At 45.4% G+C, this 19,441-nt stretch overlaps 1 protein-coding gene across 3 annotated transcripts in view; it reads right to left on the reverse strand.

The window, feature by feature from the left end:
- The window catches only part of MVB12B (multivesicular body subunit 12B), a 186,355-nt gene that overhangs the window by 75,870 nt on the left and 91,044 nt on the right, over nt 1-19,441 (reverse strand). For all 3 annotated transcript variants that reach the window (XM_055325016.1, XM_055325034.1, XM_055325025.1), the window contains exon 7: nt 5,388-5,482. In XM_055325016.1, the coding sequence (XP_055180991.1) occupies nt 5,388-5,482 (95 nt within the window). The remainder of the gene's footprint in view (nt 1-5,387; nt 5,483-19,441) is intronic.

Raw genomic sequence — 19,441 nt, forward strand, 5'->3', positions numbered from 1 at the left:
AAAGAAAACCAGATCCCCCAATACATGGGCACCTGGGCTGTCTTCCTCAAACTCACTGAAAAGTGGTTGTTCTGTGGTCCACAGCCTTGTACAGGGTCCTGTTTATGAGGACAAATTCCATAAAAGGAATAGTTTGGTTCTTCCAAAGCAATCAGCTTGGTTTTACACTTATCCATACAGATTGTCCTGATTCAGAACCAAATCCAGACCTCCTTCGTGCAAAAGCTTGCCCACAGCCCACACCTGCCTTTTCCACCCTATATTTTTGTTTGCTTTTATTTTTTCACTTCCATTTTCATTTGATTACATGCATTTTTGGAGCTGCCTCATATCTTTCTGGAGTAGGTGGACTAGAAATAAATGGTCATCTAGACATCTAAAATAATTCTATTTTATTTTATTTTATTTTATTTATTATTTATTTATTTATTTATTTATTTATTTATTTATTTATTTATTTATTTTTATGATAGTCACACAGATAGAGAGAGAGAGGCAGAGACACAGGCAGAGGGAGAAACAGGCTCCATGCACCGGGAGCCCGACATGGGATTCAATCCCGGGTCTCCAGGATCGCGCCCTGGGCCAAAGGCAGGCGCCAAACTGCAGCGCCACCCAGGGATCCCTAAAATAATTTTAAAGGAAGGAAAAGCGTAGGAGACTATCATTCAGGACTAAAGCAGAAGACTTTCCAGGACAGAGAAGATATGGTTTTTTTCCCCTCTTTTTTAAAGATTTATTTTATTTATGGGGTGGATGGCAGAAGGAGAGACAGGACTCGATCCCATGACCCTGAGCCAAAATTAAGAGTTGGCTGCTTAACTGACTGGGCCACCCAGGCACCCCAAGAAGAGAGAAGATATTCTTAAAAAAGAAAACTAATAGCCCCCAAGAGGCCTGACAAGGACACTGAGGAATAGGGCTTTGGGGTAGAATCTAGAAAATCAACTAGGCCCCGAGGAAAGACCTCCCAGGAGGTAAGGTCTTAAGAGGGACACACTCGTTAGAATGTTGCTGGGAAAGTATGAGCCCGTAAGCTGCCATTTGTCAAATGTAAGAATTAAACTTAAAAAAAGTGGTTTGCCAACTCTAACATACATAGATACCAGAGTGAGCCAAACCAGGCACCCATCACTTGATTTCTATCTCCTCTTTCAAGGAAAACAGTCCTCAAGCCCCAACAAGTAGAGCGACAGGGTGATGTGGGGTTTGGGGAACAAGACAGGTGAGGAGACGGCCCAAGCAGCTGGGCTGTCACAATCTGTGTCTCTAACACTGGCAGAACAGGCCAGATGGTGTTAGGCTGGCGGTCAGTGGTCTTTGGGGGACATCAATGGACAGGAGGTTCTAGCAACTGGACAAGAGGGGAAAAAAAAACAAACCTATCTTCTCAAAAAGGGACCATAAGAAAATTATTGATCTGTGGCCTGGAAGTGACTTTTAGCAGAATTCAGAAACCTACTGAGTCAGGGGGCTTGGGAGCACACAGAAAAGACAAGGTGATCATGGGGCCCAGCAGGGCTTGCCAAGAGAGCATGCCAAATGGACTCAGGGTCTAAACTTTCTTTCTTTCTTTCTTTCTTTCTTTTTTTTTAAGATTTATTTGAGAGAAAGCATGTGAGGAGGGGGAGGGGCAGAGGGAGAGAGAGAGTCCAGGAGTAGACTCTGCACTGAGAGGGGAGCCTGCTGTGGGGCTTGATCCCAGGACCCTGAGATCATGACCTGAGCCGAAATCAAAAGTCAGCCACTTACGACTGCACCACCCAGGTGCCCCCAAACTTTTTCTTATTATAAAAGTAACACTTGCCAACAAAGAGAAATGAGAAACTGCAAAGAAGGAAAAAAGAAGAAAAGAGCAGGAAAGGCTGGTGAAAACCACTGTAAACACTTTGGGTGGGTACATTTCCAGATGTTTGGATTTTTTTTTTTTTTTTTTTTTTTTTAGAGAGAGAGAGAGACCATGTGCAAGTAGGAGAGGGGCAGAGGGAGAGAGTATCTCAAGCAGACTTCATGCTGAAAACAGAGCCTGACATGGGGCTCAATCCCACAACCCTGAGATCATGACCTGAATGGAAATCAAGAGTCAGATGTTCAACCAACTGAGCTGCCCAGGCATTCCTGGATATTTTTAAAAATGCGATCACATTGCACATTCTGGTTGTCACTTACTAACATTCACCCACACTTTTTTAACCAAATCATCATTTTCTGATGCCCGAAGAGTTAAGGCCATTAGAAGGACATTTCATAATTTAACCCTTTGCTTTTGTTTTGGACATTTAAGTGTTCCATACCCAGGACGCCTGGGTGGCTCAGTGATTAGGCATCTGCCTTTGGCTCAGGGAGTGATCTGGAGTCCTGGAATGGAGTCCCACATCAGGCTCCCTGCATGGAGCCTGCTTTTCCCTCTGCCTCTGTTTCTGCCTCCGTCTCTGAATATCTCTCATGAATAAATAAAATCTTAAAAAAAAAAAAGAGTTCCATCCCTTAACCCTTTTTTCTAAGTATTATTTTTAAGAAGGAACAGTGCTCATCCTGTGGATAAACCGTTTCGTACCCCTCTAAGTATTTTTCAGAAGGAATTTTTACTGGTGGAAGTGTGAGGATCAAAGGCAGGCTTTGATGAGGGTACAAGGTGGCACAGCAAGGGACATGAGCTTCTCTGGATTTGAGCACTGAGTTAGCAGAAGCCCCTCACACCACTTCTGTGGGCAACAGAGAACTGTTGGCCCAACGGATGGCACATTTTGGCTGATGGAACGCATCTATACCCAAAATGGCTGGATGGATACGAACATGCAGAAAGAGCCCAGCTGAACCAGAGAGGGCCTTGCAGAGATGGAACAGGCTGGTCGGAGGTGATGGTCCCAGACACTGAAGGCATGCAAGCAACAGCACATCAGGATGATCACCTGCCCCAGAGGTCAGGGAGGGTATTCCTGGGCAGGGCAGACACTGAGCTAAAGACTCTTTTCCTTCCCGTCAACAGTTCACGAGCACCTCTGCGTGCTAGGGCCTGAACTCTGTCATGTCTCCTCCCCTTAATCCAGCACCTCTGAGCACTGTCCCTCCTTCTGTAGGCCTGACAGATGTGAACAGTCTCAGTGGAAGATATAGGAGAAGGACCAGATTAACAAGTATGCCTTTGAGAAAGCACTGAAATATAAATATTTAAATAACCACACATACAAGTTAAATGTGGGCTGCTCGCTTTCCAAAATGACAGTTTGGAAATCTACTTATCTTAGGAAGGGCCTGCAAATGAAGGGAGCCCTAAATAAATGTTTTCAGGAATGATCCAGAGTGTACTGGGAGCATGTACCAAAGGCTTAGCCCCTGAAGCCTGTGGCAAATGTGTGCCAGAGCTGGTTCATAAGGAGAACAGTTTGATGATTCAATTTAATACCAGCAGAGCTCCAGCTACCACGCATCAGGCACTGGGCAAGGGCTAGGGCCTGGGGCACACTTTTGCCTTGACTGCTTTTGGAATAAACCACTGAAACCTTAACTTTGCAGTACCAAACTGAGACGTGCCACTCAATGCCAAATACTGCTTGGGGGTGGGGGGTGGGGGAGAGGTGGTCTCTGTTCTCTTCGAGCAGAACGGCTCGAAGGCAGGCAGCCGGTGGGTGGGTGGGCAGGCTTCCCAGCTATACCAGGATTGCCCAGTGCTGAGCTTGCAGCCTTATGGAGCCGGCAGGTCCTGCGGGTTCTTTCTGGCAGCATGACAACAAAGCAGTCTCGAGCCCTGGTGGAGCAATTTGGTGCCTACAGCCGCTGAGGAGCCAGGGGCTGCCTGCTGATGTGAGGCAGCCTCAACTACTTCTGCTTGGAAGATAAAAATCCAACTGACTGCCACTTACATAAATGTAACAGGAAGTTTCTGAATGGCTTCCCCTGTGTCTTGAGGCTGTTACCCTGGTATTGCTAAACTAACAGCTGAAATGAATGCAGACAACACCTCATCAAAGCTGCGGGGCGAAGAGGCCATGGTCCAGAGGCAGACAGGAACATTCCTGCCAAACCAGAGGAGATTTCACTCTGTAGGCCCTTTTCTGCAGAAATGCCAACAGCTGGGAAAGCCATCAGAGAACCCAGGTAAGGCGGGGATAGCTGAACACTGTGGCTGGAAAAGAATTTGCAAGCTGGAGGGAAAAAATCATCTGTTTTGATTGAGCTTTCCTTATGTGCATTCGGAACAGGGTTGCCCTGCTGGATTTCACAGACCTGTTTTGTACCACTATGCCACAAAGCATCTGGGGAAATATTCAGCTTTTCTAGGTCATCTTTCCACACTTGTTATGCTCCTTGTCAACTTTGCTGAAATAGCCACAGCACAGAAGAAATTCTCCCTAGAGGTGCTTTTCTGAGACAACATGCTCCTGGAGCGGGGCTGGGTACCAAGTTCTTTGAGAACATCCCAGGTCTTCCTTTTCCCCACCCAGAAAGGGAACAACTGGCTTTTGCTTATACTTCCAAACCTATTAGGGAGTGATCATAACAAGAGAAACTGATACTGACATGAATTATACCATTGTTCTATTTCATCTATTTAGTAACCCCAAGTTGCAATTTTTAGAAAAAAGATTATCTTTTAAATAACGGGATTCATTATGGTACATGAACGAATGCCATGTTCCCGTGTTCAAAACGTCAGTCACCATTAAGGATGTGCACTGGTAAGTGGCACCGATTTGCCACTTCCCCCTTAGATACGAATGCCCCTGATTAGAGGCCAAGGATAATCAGAGGTGAGCTGGTGGGTTTTCTTGGCTCTTAGCAGGTCACCTGTGCTGCCAGGCACCTAATGAATCTCCCCCCTGTAATTGGGCCCATAGGTGTTTCCCTCCCTGGGTGAAGGTGGGAGGGCAAACTTGTACTGCTGAGGTCCCTGCCAAGGTAACGCCATTAATTTCAAGGCTGAGTTCAGAAATCACAAACCCCTATGATGGGGGTCAGAAGGGGAGACCACCACCATCCCTGCTGGCTGCAAACCTCGCTTTGGGAAATGAGTGGTAAGGACAGACCTGGACACAGGTTGGGTGGGCAGACTGGGCCTCAGCTCTGTGCTGCTCCCAAGATCCTTTGGGAAACCTTCCCTGGCTCTGGCAAGTGAACGATGCAGCGGCTATTCAAGCTTGTGAAAGCTTGTGAAATCCACACACTGTTTTTCATCATCAGTTTCAAAACACAGAGTATCTGGCCCTTTGTTAAGTGCTGAGGTGACACAAGGGAAAGGAAAGGGTTGATCTCCACAGGAAACAGGCCCCTTGCAGGGTGAAAAAGAGAAGTAAGAGAGATGTCACTCAATGCCAGGAGACAGGCAGAGGGAGGTGGTGCCCGAGACATAAACACAGTAGCTGGCCGTTAGCAGAGGCCCCACATACCTGATATGGCATACAGATTGGAGTGCTGGTACTCATAGTCAGCCCGAGTGCTGTTTCTGCCTCGGAAGGTAGCAGGGAGCGTTAGTGAGATGTGCCTAAGAAAGAGAGGAGAAAGGAAGTTACAGGGCGCACAGAGCACTCCCCAAAGGCTCAGAAAGCACCCGTGCCACCAACAGCCCACAGCAGCACAGAGCAGGAGGTGGTCCGCCCCACCCCAACAGTTCGAATCCCCCCAGGGAATTCAGAAGTTTCCAGACATCAGCAGCTGCCTTTTTCAATTCCAAGAACATCCAAGTGGAGGAAAAGGCTTCCCAAGCCTATGGCATGTGCCAGGTGCTTGAAGGAGCCTGGCGACCTCGTCTAGATTTCTGCCCACTGGGCAAAACACACCAACAGGAGCAGAACACTTGGGCTCGGAACAGGAGCCCTGGTGTGTTCTGATGTCTTGCTTTCATTATCCATCCAATGGCTCTCATTCCTGTCCTGCAGGGCCACTGAGGAGGAGGCGTGAGAAGTACTTTGCGAATGAATGTTATTGTTACCATGCAAGTCTAGGAAAACCACTGCTGCTGAGACTCAGAATGGCAGGCTTTTCCGTACTGCTATGTGTGTATGTTCGCCCTCCGGCAGGAGCACACAGTAGGTGCTCAGGAAATCACCTTGGACTGATCCAGCACTGCCTTTTATGGTGCAGGTGTTGGCCATGAAAGCTTGAGGCACCCACAGAGCATGAGTGGGTATTCAGTCAAAGTAAAGAATACATTTGGTGTGGTCATCAGCTGCCATTAGCAAATGCAAAAAAGATGAAAATGAAAGGGAACAGATTTCAAACCCAACAGGTCTCGGGCAGCCCAGGTGGCTCAGCGGTTTAGTGCCGCCTTCAGCCCAGGGCATGATCCTGGAGACCTGGGATCTAGTCCCACGTCGGGCTTCCTGCATGGAGCGTTTCTCCCTCTGCCTGTCTCTCTTTCTCTGTACTCTCATGAATAAATAAAATCTTAAAAAAAATTAGTATTTTTAATTAATTAATTAATTAATTAATTAATTTATGATAGTCACAGAGAGAGAGAGAGAGAGGGGCAGAGACACAGGCAGAGGGAGAAGCAGGCTCCACGCACCGGGAGCCCGATGTGGGATTCGATCCTGGGTCTCCAGGGTCGCGCCCTGGACCAAAGGCAGGCGCTAAACCACTGCGCCACCCAGGGATCCCCTAAACCTAGTATCTTAAAAAAAAAAAAAAAAAAAAAAAAAAAAAAAAACAGGTCTGGGCGACAAACAATAAAGCCTCGCACTGGTGGGACTGAGGATTGGCTTGAACTAGTTTGGTAGCCTGAGTTTTGGCCACACTCAGTCATTTCCAGAAGGGAAAGGTCCGAGGAAGGGAGCATTTATTATATAAAGAAAGTTTTATATTGTACATGTTGTTTTACATACAGCCAATACATGAACTCTAGGAATGACTCTTGTACATACAGGCTCCTGGGAGGGAAGGTTTTTTAGGCAAGCTCTGGTCCCACAGAGCCAGGAGTGAGCAGAAGCCTCTCGGAGACAAGATGAGCACCAGAGACTGTAAAGGCACATGGTTTCCCATGCTGCAGGGTGAGCAGCAAAAACAAACATCTGTGCCACAGAACAGCCTGGCTCAACCAGCCAGGGGCAGGGAGCTTTGCCGAGCACTGGTAGTACTCAGGGCTATAGCAGAGCTAGCAGACCTAAGCATAGGGACACTCTGACATGTGTGGAGCAAATCTGAGTATCTGCTCATTACTGATGCTAGCTAAGAATGTGGAGGTGAGCTCCCTGAAGGAGCTTCCAGGCTATAGGGGACCAAGGTGCAGAAATAAATCACCATATCCAACAGGACATACACCTGGGTGCTGAGTGAGCCCATGGGTTCCAATGAAGGGCCTGGGTTTCTAGTGACACCTTCTCAGAGGAGGACATGGGTACTAATGGAGTAAAAAGGACTCACTGGGGAGTCAGGGAAAGCCAACACTCTGGTGCAGGGTCAGGGTACATGTGGAAGTGAGACTGGAAAGGCAGACTGGGGCCCAGTTGGAAAAGATACCCACAAGGCCATGCTGCAAGACTTCATCCCCTAGGATAAGGGTTCCTAACTCTGTTCTGCCCATCACAGCACAAACGAAGGCATTAGAGCTGCCTGGGAACTTGCTAACAATCCAGATTCACAGCCACGGCCCTGGGGAGTCCGGTTCAGTGGGCTGGGGGTGCAGCCAGAAATCTATTTTTAACAAGCTCCAGCAGTGACTCTGAAGGTTGGCCAGGTTTGGGACCCTGAGAGGATAAGGAGCAGCTGCAGAGGGTTTTACACAGTTGATCAACGCCTCTGACCACAGCACTTAGTCAATGAAGCCGAGCAAACAGAAGAATGAATTATTGACTGTGGTTGTGGTTGAGCAGAGCTAAAATGATGACAGGTGACCCTGCAGAGGGTGCCCACCATGTGCCAGGCCTCCAAGGATGCAGAACTCACAGTCTCTTCTGGCTCCTCGTGCTGCCTTACAGATGAGTGCAGGGCTGGCTGCATGATGTGCAGGGCCCAGTGCAAAATGAGAATGTGAGGTCCTGGTTCAAATATTCAAAATGGTGACAGCAGAGCAGTATGCCAAACTTAGGGCCCTTCTGAGCCTGGAGCCTGGTGGGATGGTGCTAGCTGCACATCCGTGAAGCTGGCTGAGGTGGATGGATGCTGTTATTACACCCAGTGTACCACAGTGAGGGGACTTGCAGAAGCCACGGAAGAGCTACACTCCAGGGCTGGCTGCCATACCTTAAAATCTCTAAACCCTGAAAGCAATTTCAAAAGGTGCATCCAACCAAACTAAGGGCATCACACATCTATCCAGTGCAGTGGCTCCTCCAGTGGCTGGAGGCATTCAGGAAGGCTCGTGGAACAGGTGGGTGTTAGCAGAACTTTGGAAGACAGGCAGACCTGAATGATGGCAAAGAAGCCACCCAGAAGCTAGAAAACAGGGTCAGCCCAGCCGTTCAGCAGTTAAAGATGGGCCGAGAGTGTGGCAAGAGAAAATGCAGATGGGACCTTAGACTGGCAGGACAGGCAGGGCCCCCTGTGTGCACAGAGCTCGCCCTGCAGTAGGGCAAGTGGGGCATGAAAGTGCCCACAGAGTTACAGGAACACCTGCTTACAAATGGGATCATGCATGGACAACAGGAAGTGCTGTGCTGGGGGAGAACTGAGGATGGCCAGGCTGGGGGCGAAGCGGGGAATGGGAGCAGGGAGCTCCAGGCTCTGCAAGGAGCCTCCTAAGTGGTAAGAAGTCTGGTGGAGGGAAAACCTGGCAGGAGGTGGAGTAGCCGGAGCCTGAAGGCCAGAAGGAATGGGACCAGGCTGAAGATGGCTGCGAGGCCACAGCACAGTAGGGCCCTGCATGAGCTCTGACTTGATCCAGAAGGATTTTTAAGTAGACATGTGACAAGATCCAATTTGCAATTTTAAAAGGGAATCCCTGGGTGGCTCAGCGGTTTAGTTCCTGCCTTGGGCCCAGGGCATGGTCCTGGGGACCCAGGATCGAGTCCCGCATTGGGCTCCCTGCATGGAGCCTGCTTCTCCCTCTGCCTGTGTCTCTGCCTGTGTGTGTGTGTGTGTGTGTGTGTCTATCATGAATAAATAAATAAAATCTTTAAAAAATAAAAATAAGATTGTCTGCCTGTGGCCAAGTGAGGAAATAAAACTGAGATGCCATGGTAGGCAGGAATGGAGCAGCAAATTACAGTAGGGATTCTCATGAAACCGCAATTATTGAGCACTTACTGTGTGTAGACCCTTCACAGTTCCTGCTGAAGTGTTCAGCTACAACATTCTGAACAAACAGTCCGGGGGAAAATTCTATGGTATACAGGACTTAAAAGCGAAGGCTATACCAGAGTAATCAAGGTGTCTGGCCCCTTAGCTGCCCCACCCGATGTGCAGTCCCTGGTCTCAACTTTCCTGCTTCTCTGGGGCATCTGACTGAGCCTGGCTGACGTGCTCTGCAACCCTCCCTCCCTTTGACCAGCCTCTCTTCCTTGCAGATGGTCCTTTCTGGCTCCTTCAAATTTTTAGACATTGCAGTTTATAAGGGTTCTGGCTGAGCTTTCTCCTCATTCTACATGCCTTCCCTTGGCACCCTCATCCCTAGCCATCCTCTGATTTTAGCTGTCCTCACACACCAGCCTGTCTCTCCTGACTCTGTCTCTTGTCACTGTCTACTTCTCCCTCTACCCAGAAGAGGGAAAGTCCTGTAAATCTCTGATTATGCTGCATGTTGTTCATGCATTTGCCTTTTTATCCAGGCTGCTCCCCTTCCTAGACTCTCCATTTCTTCCTTTTTTTTTTTTTTAAAGATTTTATTTGTTTACTCATGAGACACACATACACAGAGGCAGAGACACAGGCAGAGGGAGAGGCAGGCTCCCAGTGGAGAGCCTGATGCAGGATTCCATCCCAGGATCATGACCTGAGCCAAAGGCAGGTGCTCAACCACTGAGCCACCCAGGTGTCCCTCTCCTTTTCTTCCTTGCCTGCTTTCCAAACTCCCATTCATCCCTCAAGACTCTACCTAAACATGCCTTCTTTAGTACAAATTTCCCTGGGCTTGTTCCAGGCTCACTGGGTGCCTGCACGTCCCCCCTCTCTCCAGTTTGCACAAGATACTTGAGGCATTTGATACAAGCCTGTCTTCCTAACATGACTGTGACCTCCTCAAGAGCAGGGACAAAGCTCTTCAATTTTGTACCCCATTTTCTAGGACAATTTTTGACCTAGAGCAGACAACTATTGAACATGTGTTGACCAAATCAAGTGTTGAACCTACTCCATTAAAACCTCTGTATCTTTTTGATATAAACTAGCATCTATTATTCCATTTTTGCACATATGTGTTTGCCAATCAGACTCAAGAGGTCTCTGTATTATACCATGCACCCCATTCCTCTGCACTGGAAGAAAACAGGTATGATGTAAGAAGAAATCAGTGGTGGCAAAGGGGAATGGTGGTGGTGGGGCATGCAAAGCAAGTTTCTGATCTCCTATAGACAACGTGTGGTTGACAGACTACATGTGAAATTAAAAGAGATTTGAGTTGCAGACCTGACTGTATCTTTTATGGAGTAACAGCTCAAGAGGAATGTGGTGGGCTGAAATGAAGTCAACCCAAACTCCAGCTTTAGTGGGACTATGATGCCGCATCCAGAGAGGAGAGAGGCCCTGGACTAGGGAGACCATTAGAGAGAAGAGTTGCTATGCTGCAAACATCTGCTTTTCACTTGTGTTGTTTGGACACAGGAAGGAGGGGACGCAGAGACGGGAGGATGAAAAAGCACAGCAAAGCCTCCCTTAATGAGAATGGACAGTTGGAGCTGAGGGGACAGATAACCTGTGGTTAAAGAGGAAGAGAGAGTCACCTGCTGAAGGAGAAGTGGCCCAGAGGCACTTCAGTGTCAGATTAGCCTGAAAGTAAAAAAAAAAAAAGGGGGGGGGGATCCCTGGGTGGCGCAGCGGTTTGGCGCCTGCCTTTGGCCCAGGGCGCGATCCTGGAGACCCGGGATCGAATCCCACATCGGGCTCCCGGTGCATGGAGCCTGCTTCTCCCTCTGCCTGTGTCTCTGCCTCTCTCTCTCTCTCTGTGACTATCATGAATAAAAAAAAAAAAAAAAAAAAGATTAGCCTGAAAGTGACAGACAACGGGAACCAGGGAGGCTCTGCAATCAGCGGAGTCTCAGAGCAAAAGGAGATACTAGTTCCCCGGAGTGGGGGAACCCCATGCCAGGCACTGCACTGGGTTCCTTCACAGACACTCCTCGCCTCATCCTCTTGGCAACCTTTTCAGATAGGAATAGTTAACTCCACTCAATAGAGCAGGGAACGGGGCTCTCAGAGGTAAAGCTGACCAACAGAAAGCAGGGGATTAGTGAAAAGGTTCGTCCATGTGTCCTCTGGGGGTTGTTACTATTATCTGAAAGTTACCTGTTGTATCATCTTGACTGTCAGGTATACAGAGTGAGGACTGCACAGTCCATCTCAAGACTCTTTTGAAAGGGATGATGCCAAGGACTCAACATCTCAGCCACCTACTAGCTTGATGACCCTGGCAGGCAGGCCACAGTCCTTCTGATATCATGTCATAAAGGGAAAAGCAACAGATTTGGATGACCTGTGGCTCAACCACATACCCAGGAGGCAGAGCAGTGGTGGCAGTTAATAGTACCAACCCTAGTGTCAGCCTGGCATAGGTTCAAATCCCAGCACCACCCCCGGGAGCCGGGTGCCCTTCAAGTGACAGCGTGTTGCCTCCAAGCGCACACCTTGCTACCATGTAGAGCAGCCCATCCCTCCCCTTTGAATTTGTCTTGTTCATGGTCCCTGTACTCACATCCTCTAACCTTATCAGCTCTCTATACTTTCATTCCTGCCTCAGGGCCTTTGTACTTGTTTCCTCTGCCTTAAACACCCTTCCCCCAGCTCTCCTGGCTGGCTCCTCCCCCAGGCAGGGCACCCCCTAGATGCCTTCTGGGGTACCTTGCCTCCAGTTGCTCTTACGACACCCGACTTTCCTCTCTGTAGACCCCTCCCACTCTACAGTACTATCAATTTGTTCATAAGTCACCAGAACATGATCTCTACTACACTTTCCAACATACCCCAGTGCCTAGAACAGTGCCTTGCACACAGTGGGTACTTGAGAAAATGAGAGCCATATAAGATCGCCTAATACCTGAATGAGTGAATCCAACTCGGACTTGTACTTTGAGATCATCTGAGGAAACCTACACAAAAAACCCCCACTTGTCTCTTTTTCATTCCCAGGACAGGATTGGATAACTGGAAAATGTGGCTATTTCTGATTCATGAATACTTTTTTTAAAGATTTTATTTATTTATTAATGAGAGATACAGAGAGAGAGGCAGAGACACAGGCAGAGAGAGAGACAGAGAAGCAGGCTCCAAGCAGGGAGCCTGACATGGGACTTGATCCCAGGTCTCCAGGATCACTCCCTGGGCTGAAGGCAGGCGCCAAACCGCTGAGCCACCCAGGCATCCCTGATTCATGAATATTTTTACTAAAAGGGTAAATACATTCATCATGGCAGTGCTTATAATGCCAAAAACTGGAATCAAATATCAAACAACAGGGAATTGGTTAAAAAATTAGAATACAGCTGTCTAAGTATTTTACAGTCATTTCAAATATGAGGACTAATAGCCAGAGCCCATGCCTGTTACTGTAGCATCTAGCAAGAAGAGATATAATATCCTAATTTTTCACACTTGAAGCTCTGATTGGTTAACCCAACACCTTGGCTTCTTTCCCATAGCCTAATCATCTAAAGAGATTAAAGGAACACACCATTAATGATGCTGGGTGCTAATGGCAAAGGAAAGAAGAAAGAAGCCAGGTACTGCAGCAGACCATGGACATGAGATGCTCAGCTCTTCTGAAGTACCCAATCCAGAGGGGCTATAAAACGAGTAGGTACTCCATGGCTTCCAGCCAAACTGAGCAGTCTAAGAGTGTGGTGATTGCCCTTGCCCTGTGGACAGCAAGTTCAGCGAAATCATGTCAATGGGCCCCAAAGTTGTTGATTACTCCATAAGCAGAGCAATGTGTTTCAAATTTTAAGAGAGTTCATGAAGATTGCTAGCATGCCAAGAGATAGACCCAAAGACTCAGGAAACCATCTCTACCTAGGGAGGTATTTAGAGATGAAGACTTTCTAGTACCATCTCCAGTAGGCCTTGGTCCACTGGAACAAATTGACCACCAGAGGCCAAAGTTTTCTGCCACTTGACTCAAATGATGGCTTACTATTACAAAATCTGTCTGGTAACCAGAGAATTACAAGAAGAGCCCCTAAATCTTGCGGGGGAGGGGGGGGCTGAACCAAGCTCCCCTCCCCATTCTCTACCCAGGGAACAGGCCAGAGGACAGAGGCACACCCTGCAGGGTGATCACTTCTCTCTGCAGGAGGGACTGGCTATTGTATAACAAACAGGTCAGCATCACACATGCTCCTGACAACAGCTCTGGCTAAATAGATGCTGAGGGAAATTTCATTTTTTCCCCCAAGTCAGTTTTAGGCACCTTATTCAATTAACATGGCCACTAAGCTGCAGACAGCTCTGTATAAAAGCCCTTCAGTTATAGGATACATTTTATTAGGTGACAATAGTTGCCAGCACGATTTATTTCCTTTGATGGGATTCTACTTTTTCCTTGTTAATTTAAATCTGTATTTTCTAGTGCTGACTCCAGGTCTGTGTGAATTTTTAAAATGTTACCATTAATCTTCTGGACCCAGTGGCCACATATAATGAAGATGGCTCTGCCCAGGCAGCAGTGATGCCTGCTGTCCTCTCAAACTGTCAGAGGGCAGCATGGAGGGAAGGGTGGCTGGTAAGGCAGAGGCAGACTCATGGTTAGAGATGGATGTCACTTTTATCTCTCATCTCTTTTTTTAAAAATTAGTTAATTTGAGAGAGAGGGAGGGAGGGAGAGAGGGAGAGATAGCGAGAGAACAAGCACATAAGTGAGAGGCAGGGGAGAGGGACAGAAGGAGAGGGAGAAGCAGACTCCCTGCTGAGCAGGGAGCCCAATGCAGGACTCGATCTCAGGACCCAGAAATCATGACCTGAACCAAAGGCAGGCGCCTAACCAACTGCACCCCTAATCTTTCACCTCTTATACACATACATGTGAACATACATGCATGCATGTTTACAAAGCAAGCTTTGTGGTGAAACTATAATTTTCATTCTGTTTTTCTGGGGCTGACAGTTATATTAAAATCACCTTTGGTGGCAGTTTTCAGAGTGTGCTCCAAGGACCTCAGGAGGTGGGGGGTGGGGTTTCCCAAGATACTTTCAGGGAGTCATAAGGTGATGATTGTTTTCATAATAAAACCTAAGATATCGCTCATCTTTTTTGCTCTCCTCTCACAAGCAGAAAGAATTTTTTTAAGTTTATTTAATTATTTTGGAGAGACAGCATGAGTGGGGAGGGGGCAGAGGGAGAGAATCTCAAGTCGACTCCTTGCTGAACAGGGAGCCCAATGCTGGGCTAGATCCCATGACCCTGAGATCAGGACCTGAGTCAAAACCAAGAGCTGGATGCTTCACCAACTGAGCCCTCAGGTGCCTCAGAAAGTTTTCAGAAGCTGCGTGACTTATGAGATCATCACTCTGAGGTCTTGCATACTTGTATGCTTCACATTTTTCTCAATTTTAATTTCTAATAAGGTACTTCTAGATGAACACAAGCCATGTAAACAAAAGCTCTTTGGAATCCTCAATTTTTAAAGATAACAAAAATCCTAGACCGAAAAGTTTGAAAACCACTATTATAGGGCAACATGTTGAACCTAACTTTGCAAAAGCCTGACGTCTGAAGTTGGTGAGGTTGGCCTAAGAGGAATAGTAAGAAAAAGAACAAAGGCTTGGTCTCAATGGTATGCTCCATTAAAGAAAAAAGTGCTCCTGGAGAAAGTTAATAAAGTTTCACAAGTGGGAAAAAAAAGAAAGACGAGACTTACTTGCAAAGGTCAGGCAAATAACTATTACCAAGAATTTAGATCAGGAATAAAATAGTCTAAGATATTTGAAGATATTAAAGTTTGAGAACAAAATAGGCTAAGATATTCACCTTGCAGGGCTAATGGCAGAGGTATAAAGTGTTTGTCAATATATATAAAGGAGGGCAGCCCTGGTGGCTCAGTGGTTAAGTGCCGCCTTCAGTCCAGGGCTTGATCCTGGAGACCCGGGATCGAGTCCCACGTCAGGCTCCCTGCATGGAGCCTGCTTCTCCCTCTGCCTATGTTTCTGCCTCTCTCTCTCTCTCGCTGTGTGTGTGTCTCTAATAAATAAAATTTAAAATATATATATGTAAATATATATATTTATATATTTAAAATATATATGTGGCAGGAATAAAAATATGAGATGACCCAAGAGATTCATGTTAACTGTTCTGGAGAAGATGAAAGGAAGAGACAAAATTATTAAGTCCAGAAGGCCTAGGGTTTGATACTTCCTGTTTAAATGAATTTTGATTTAATAGACACAGCATGGCGGGAAGGTGACAGTGCCCAGATAGCCAGCCAGGAAAGAGTAATCAAGTGTCTGGCTATCCTCACTGGATCGTGATGTTCCTCATGGGAAAGCCACCTCACAGCTCCCTGCAGAGCCTGCAAATCCCTTTTCTGAATGGCATGACCAATCCCTTAGAGAATATAAACTTGGGTTTGGCAGATAAACACCAAACGAGTGGCAGACTGCTCTAGAATAACAGTCTATCCCCAAAATAATGAGCAATAACATTTGTTTATTCACTCTCACAGGTACAAAGAATCAATAGTTGAAAAAAAAAATCAAATCAGGAGGAGGAAGTAATATATGCCCTGGAAAAATCAAGGCTGTAGGATTTGTGGGGCGGGTGATGGCCCTGGCCAGCCTCCTGTCACTGGGACTCTACAAAAACTAACAAGAACAGAGAAAGGTAATGAAGATTCAGAAGATTATCTACCAAATTATAAGCACCTAAGTGAGATGAGGGGATAATTCACACATCCTGCCTTTTGACCAACACCCAGTCTAGAAATATACATCCTCACACAGGTCTATAAAAAGTATCACACAACAATATAAGAACATTAGCTCTAAAAAATAATTTACTATAGGAAATAGAGAAAGTTATCTGCATTAGAAATAATAAATAAAATTCAAAAAAAAAATCGAAAAGCCCAACATTTTCCAGAATGTAGAGAGAAAAAGAACACAAAAGAGGAAAAATTATGATAAACACAGAGAACCAACCCAAATATATTAAGTGTTGGAAAGAAATCAAAATTGAAAGAGAAGAACCAGAAAAAAAGAAAGTTTAAAGCTTGTCTAATTAAAACAACTAAATACAGAAGTCAATAAGACTTCCAATATTCCAAGCAAAATCAATAAAGAGACTCACAGCTAAATAAATCCTGATTTCCAGACTCCCAATTTCAAGACTTAGTGTAAAGCTACAATAATCAATATGGTGTGGTATTAGGGCATAAAGATAGACATATAAATCAATGCAACAGAATGGAGCATCCAGAAATAGACCCAAACATATATGATCAATCAATTTTCAACAAAAGGGCCAAGACAATTCAATGGAAAAAGGGTAATCTTTTCAGCAAATGGTGTTGGAACAACTGGATAGCCACATGCAAATAAATGAACCATTTGATGCTTACCTCACACCACACATAAAATGACCAAAGAGGTTCACAGAACTAGTTTTAGAAAAGAGGAAAGAGAAGGAGTAAATTATTAGGTAAAAAGAAATTCTGGAGATCCTAGGATTTCATACTTTTAATTTCAACGTATCTTGAGTTCACAGGCATAGCACCGCCTCTTCTAGAAGAAAACAAAGTGGAAAATCTTTGTCACCTTAGGTTTGGCAAATATTTCTTTTTTTTTTTTTAAGGATTTTATTTATTTATCCATGAGAGACACAGAGAGAGAGGCAGAGGGAGAAGCAGGCTTCCAGTAAGGAGCCTGATGTGGGACTCAATCCCAGGATCCCAGGATCACACCCTGAGCCAAAGGCCATCAGATGCTCAACTGCTGAGCCACCCAGGCATCCCAAAACTCTTGTTCTTTAAAAAATTTGTTACATAAATGAAAAGATAACCCACAGACCTGAAGAAGCTATCTGTAAAACTCATATCCAATTTATAGTTAGCATTTATATAGAACTCGTACAACTTAATAGAAGACAAACAGCCCAATTAAAAAAAAAATGGCCAAAAGATCAGAACAGACACTATACTAAAGAAAATGTACCAATGGTAAAAGCAGCACCTGAAAAGATGATCAACACCACTGGTCGGTCAGCAGGGAAGTACTCACTGAAGCCACAGTACAATACTACTACAGATCTTCTAGAAATGGCAAAGATTAAGCAGGCCCCAAATATCAACTATTGGTAAGGTTGAGGAGCAGTGGGAACTCTTCTGCATTGTTGGTGGGAAATGGCAGAACCACTGCAGTAAAGAGTTAGCAATTTCTTAGAAAGTTAAACATATCCTATCATATGAGCTAGCCATTACACTTTTAGGTTTTTACCCGAGAAGAATGAAAGCATAGATCTGTATGAAGATCTGTACACAAATGTACCGAGCAGCTTTAGTTGTAATGAAAAACAAGCCAAATGCCCAGTAAAAGGTGATTTGATAAATATATCAAAGTATATCCAAACAATGGATACTACTCAACAATAAAACAGAAACTACTGATACACCCGAGGTGGGTAAATCTCAAGATAATTATGCCAAATAAAATGTGCAAGGTAAAAAGTACATATGGTATCATTCCATTTTATTATGTAAAATTCTAGGAAATGCAAACTAACCCACAGGGATAGAAAGCAGATCAGTGGTAGGCCTGAGGAGGGAGAGTGTACTACAAAGGAGCACAAAGAAGTTCTGGGGGTGGCAGATATATTCATGACCTTGATTTTGGTGATGGTATCATATATACATATGTATATGACATGACATATATATATATATGTCAAAGCTCATCAAATTCTACTTTGAAAATGTGCAGTTTATTGTATATTGATATACTTTAGTAAGCCTGAAAATATTTCCCTCATCTAAAAAGCATTAAAAAAAAAAAAAAGGCCTAAAGAAGGAAGCCAAGAGGGATGACAATACTCCAGAAATGGCAATGAAAGGAGACCCACCACTTGATGAATCCTGGAAGATACTGCCGGTGACTTCAGACTTTTCCTCTATCATACTACATGCCTGAAGACAATGGAGCCACAGAAGTTTGAGAGAGAGAGGGCGGCTTTTCAGAAACTTATTCCTTCAAGTTGTCTTTTATATGTGAAGACACTGACAAAAAAAGATCATTCACATCCCTTCCTCTGAGAGAAATACATTCAAACATGTTCCAGAGGATTTGAAATTAAGACTTTAGAAAGGGGAAGGAAGCAGACAAAAGGACCAGCATTTTTGCTTTCCCTCTAGAAACGTTGCCTGAGGAAATAACTGGAAATGTGGGAAAGGACTTATTTAAGATAAAAACAAGCAAGTAACATTAGCTGACATTTTCACAGGGCTTATCCTTCTCATGCATCACGTAACCCCCACCCAGAATCCTACGACTAGGTGCTGAGATCATCTCTATTTGACAGATGGCTTCAGAAAAGCTCTGCAGCTTGCCGGAGGGGATACAGCTTGGATCTGAACCCTGATGGGGAGAGTCACAAAATTCATCTTGGAAGCATGATGCTTGACTCAAAAACTGGAGCATTATAAAATGTTATAAACATGATATAGTTTACAGGACATTATAAAGTGTCTGATTCAGAATACCATACAGACATAATATGTTTACAGGTTTTCTAGGTGGGATTGGGGGTGTGTGTAGATCATATGGTGCAGGGAGAGTGCACTCAGCCACAGAAGAGGCGTGAGCTGGGTCTTTTCGGCAGTGTCCGTAGAGCAGCAAACTGGGAAAATGTTCATGATACTACACTGGGATGGAACAAGAAGGAACGAGTCAGATAGTTTTTTGTTTGTTTTTATGTCACCACAGCCAAACCTGCAAGATTCAGCTATTTGGTCAAAACAAAATGCAACAAAACAAAACCTGAGTACAGAAATAACCATACAAACAATATATTTCCAGGGTAAGCATATATGTCCACACTGAAGAATAAAAGGGGCTTGGGAGGATACACCAGCTCACAGCAGAGATGGCCCTGGGCAGGCGGTGGGACTGGGATCATGATGTGGACCACAGACGTCTGAGGTGAGAGTGTCAACACCCCTCCCCCTCCATATATTTTTATGTGTTAATTTTTTCTGATGAGATGTTATTTTTCTTTTTATCAGTAAGAAGAAGATGGCAGAAAACAGAAGTTGCTGCGAGTGTTAGCAGGGCAAATGCATATGAAAGCAAACAGCACAGCACTTGGTGCTACAGGAGCATCTTGTTTTCTAGACAATCTGTCTGCTGGTGGACAAGGACCAGAGGTAACATGCAA

Source organism: Nyctereutes procyonoides, unplaced genomic scaffold (genome assembly GCF_905146905.1).
Source record: "Nyctereutes procyonoides isolate TBG_1078 unplaced genomic scaffold, NYPRO_anot_genome, whole genome shotgun sequence".
In the NCBI taxonomy this organism is placed as follows: Eukaryota; Metazoa; Chordata; class Mammalia; order Carnivora; family Canidae; genus Nyctereutes; species Nyctereutes procyonoides.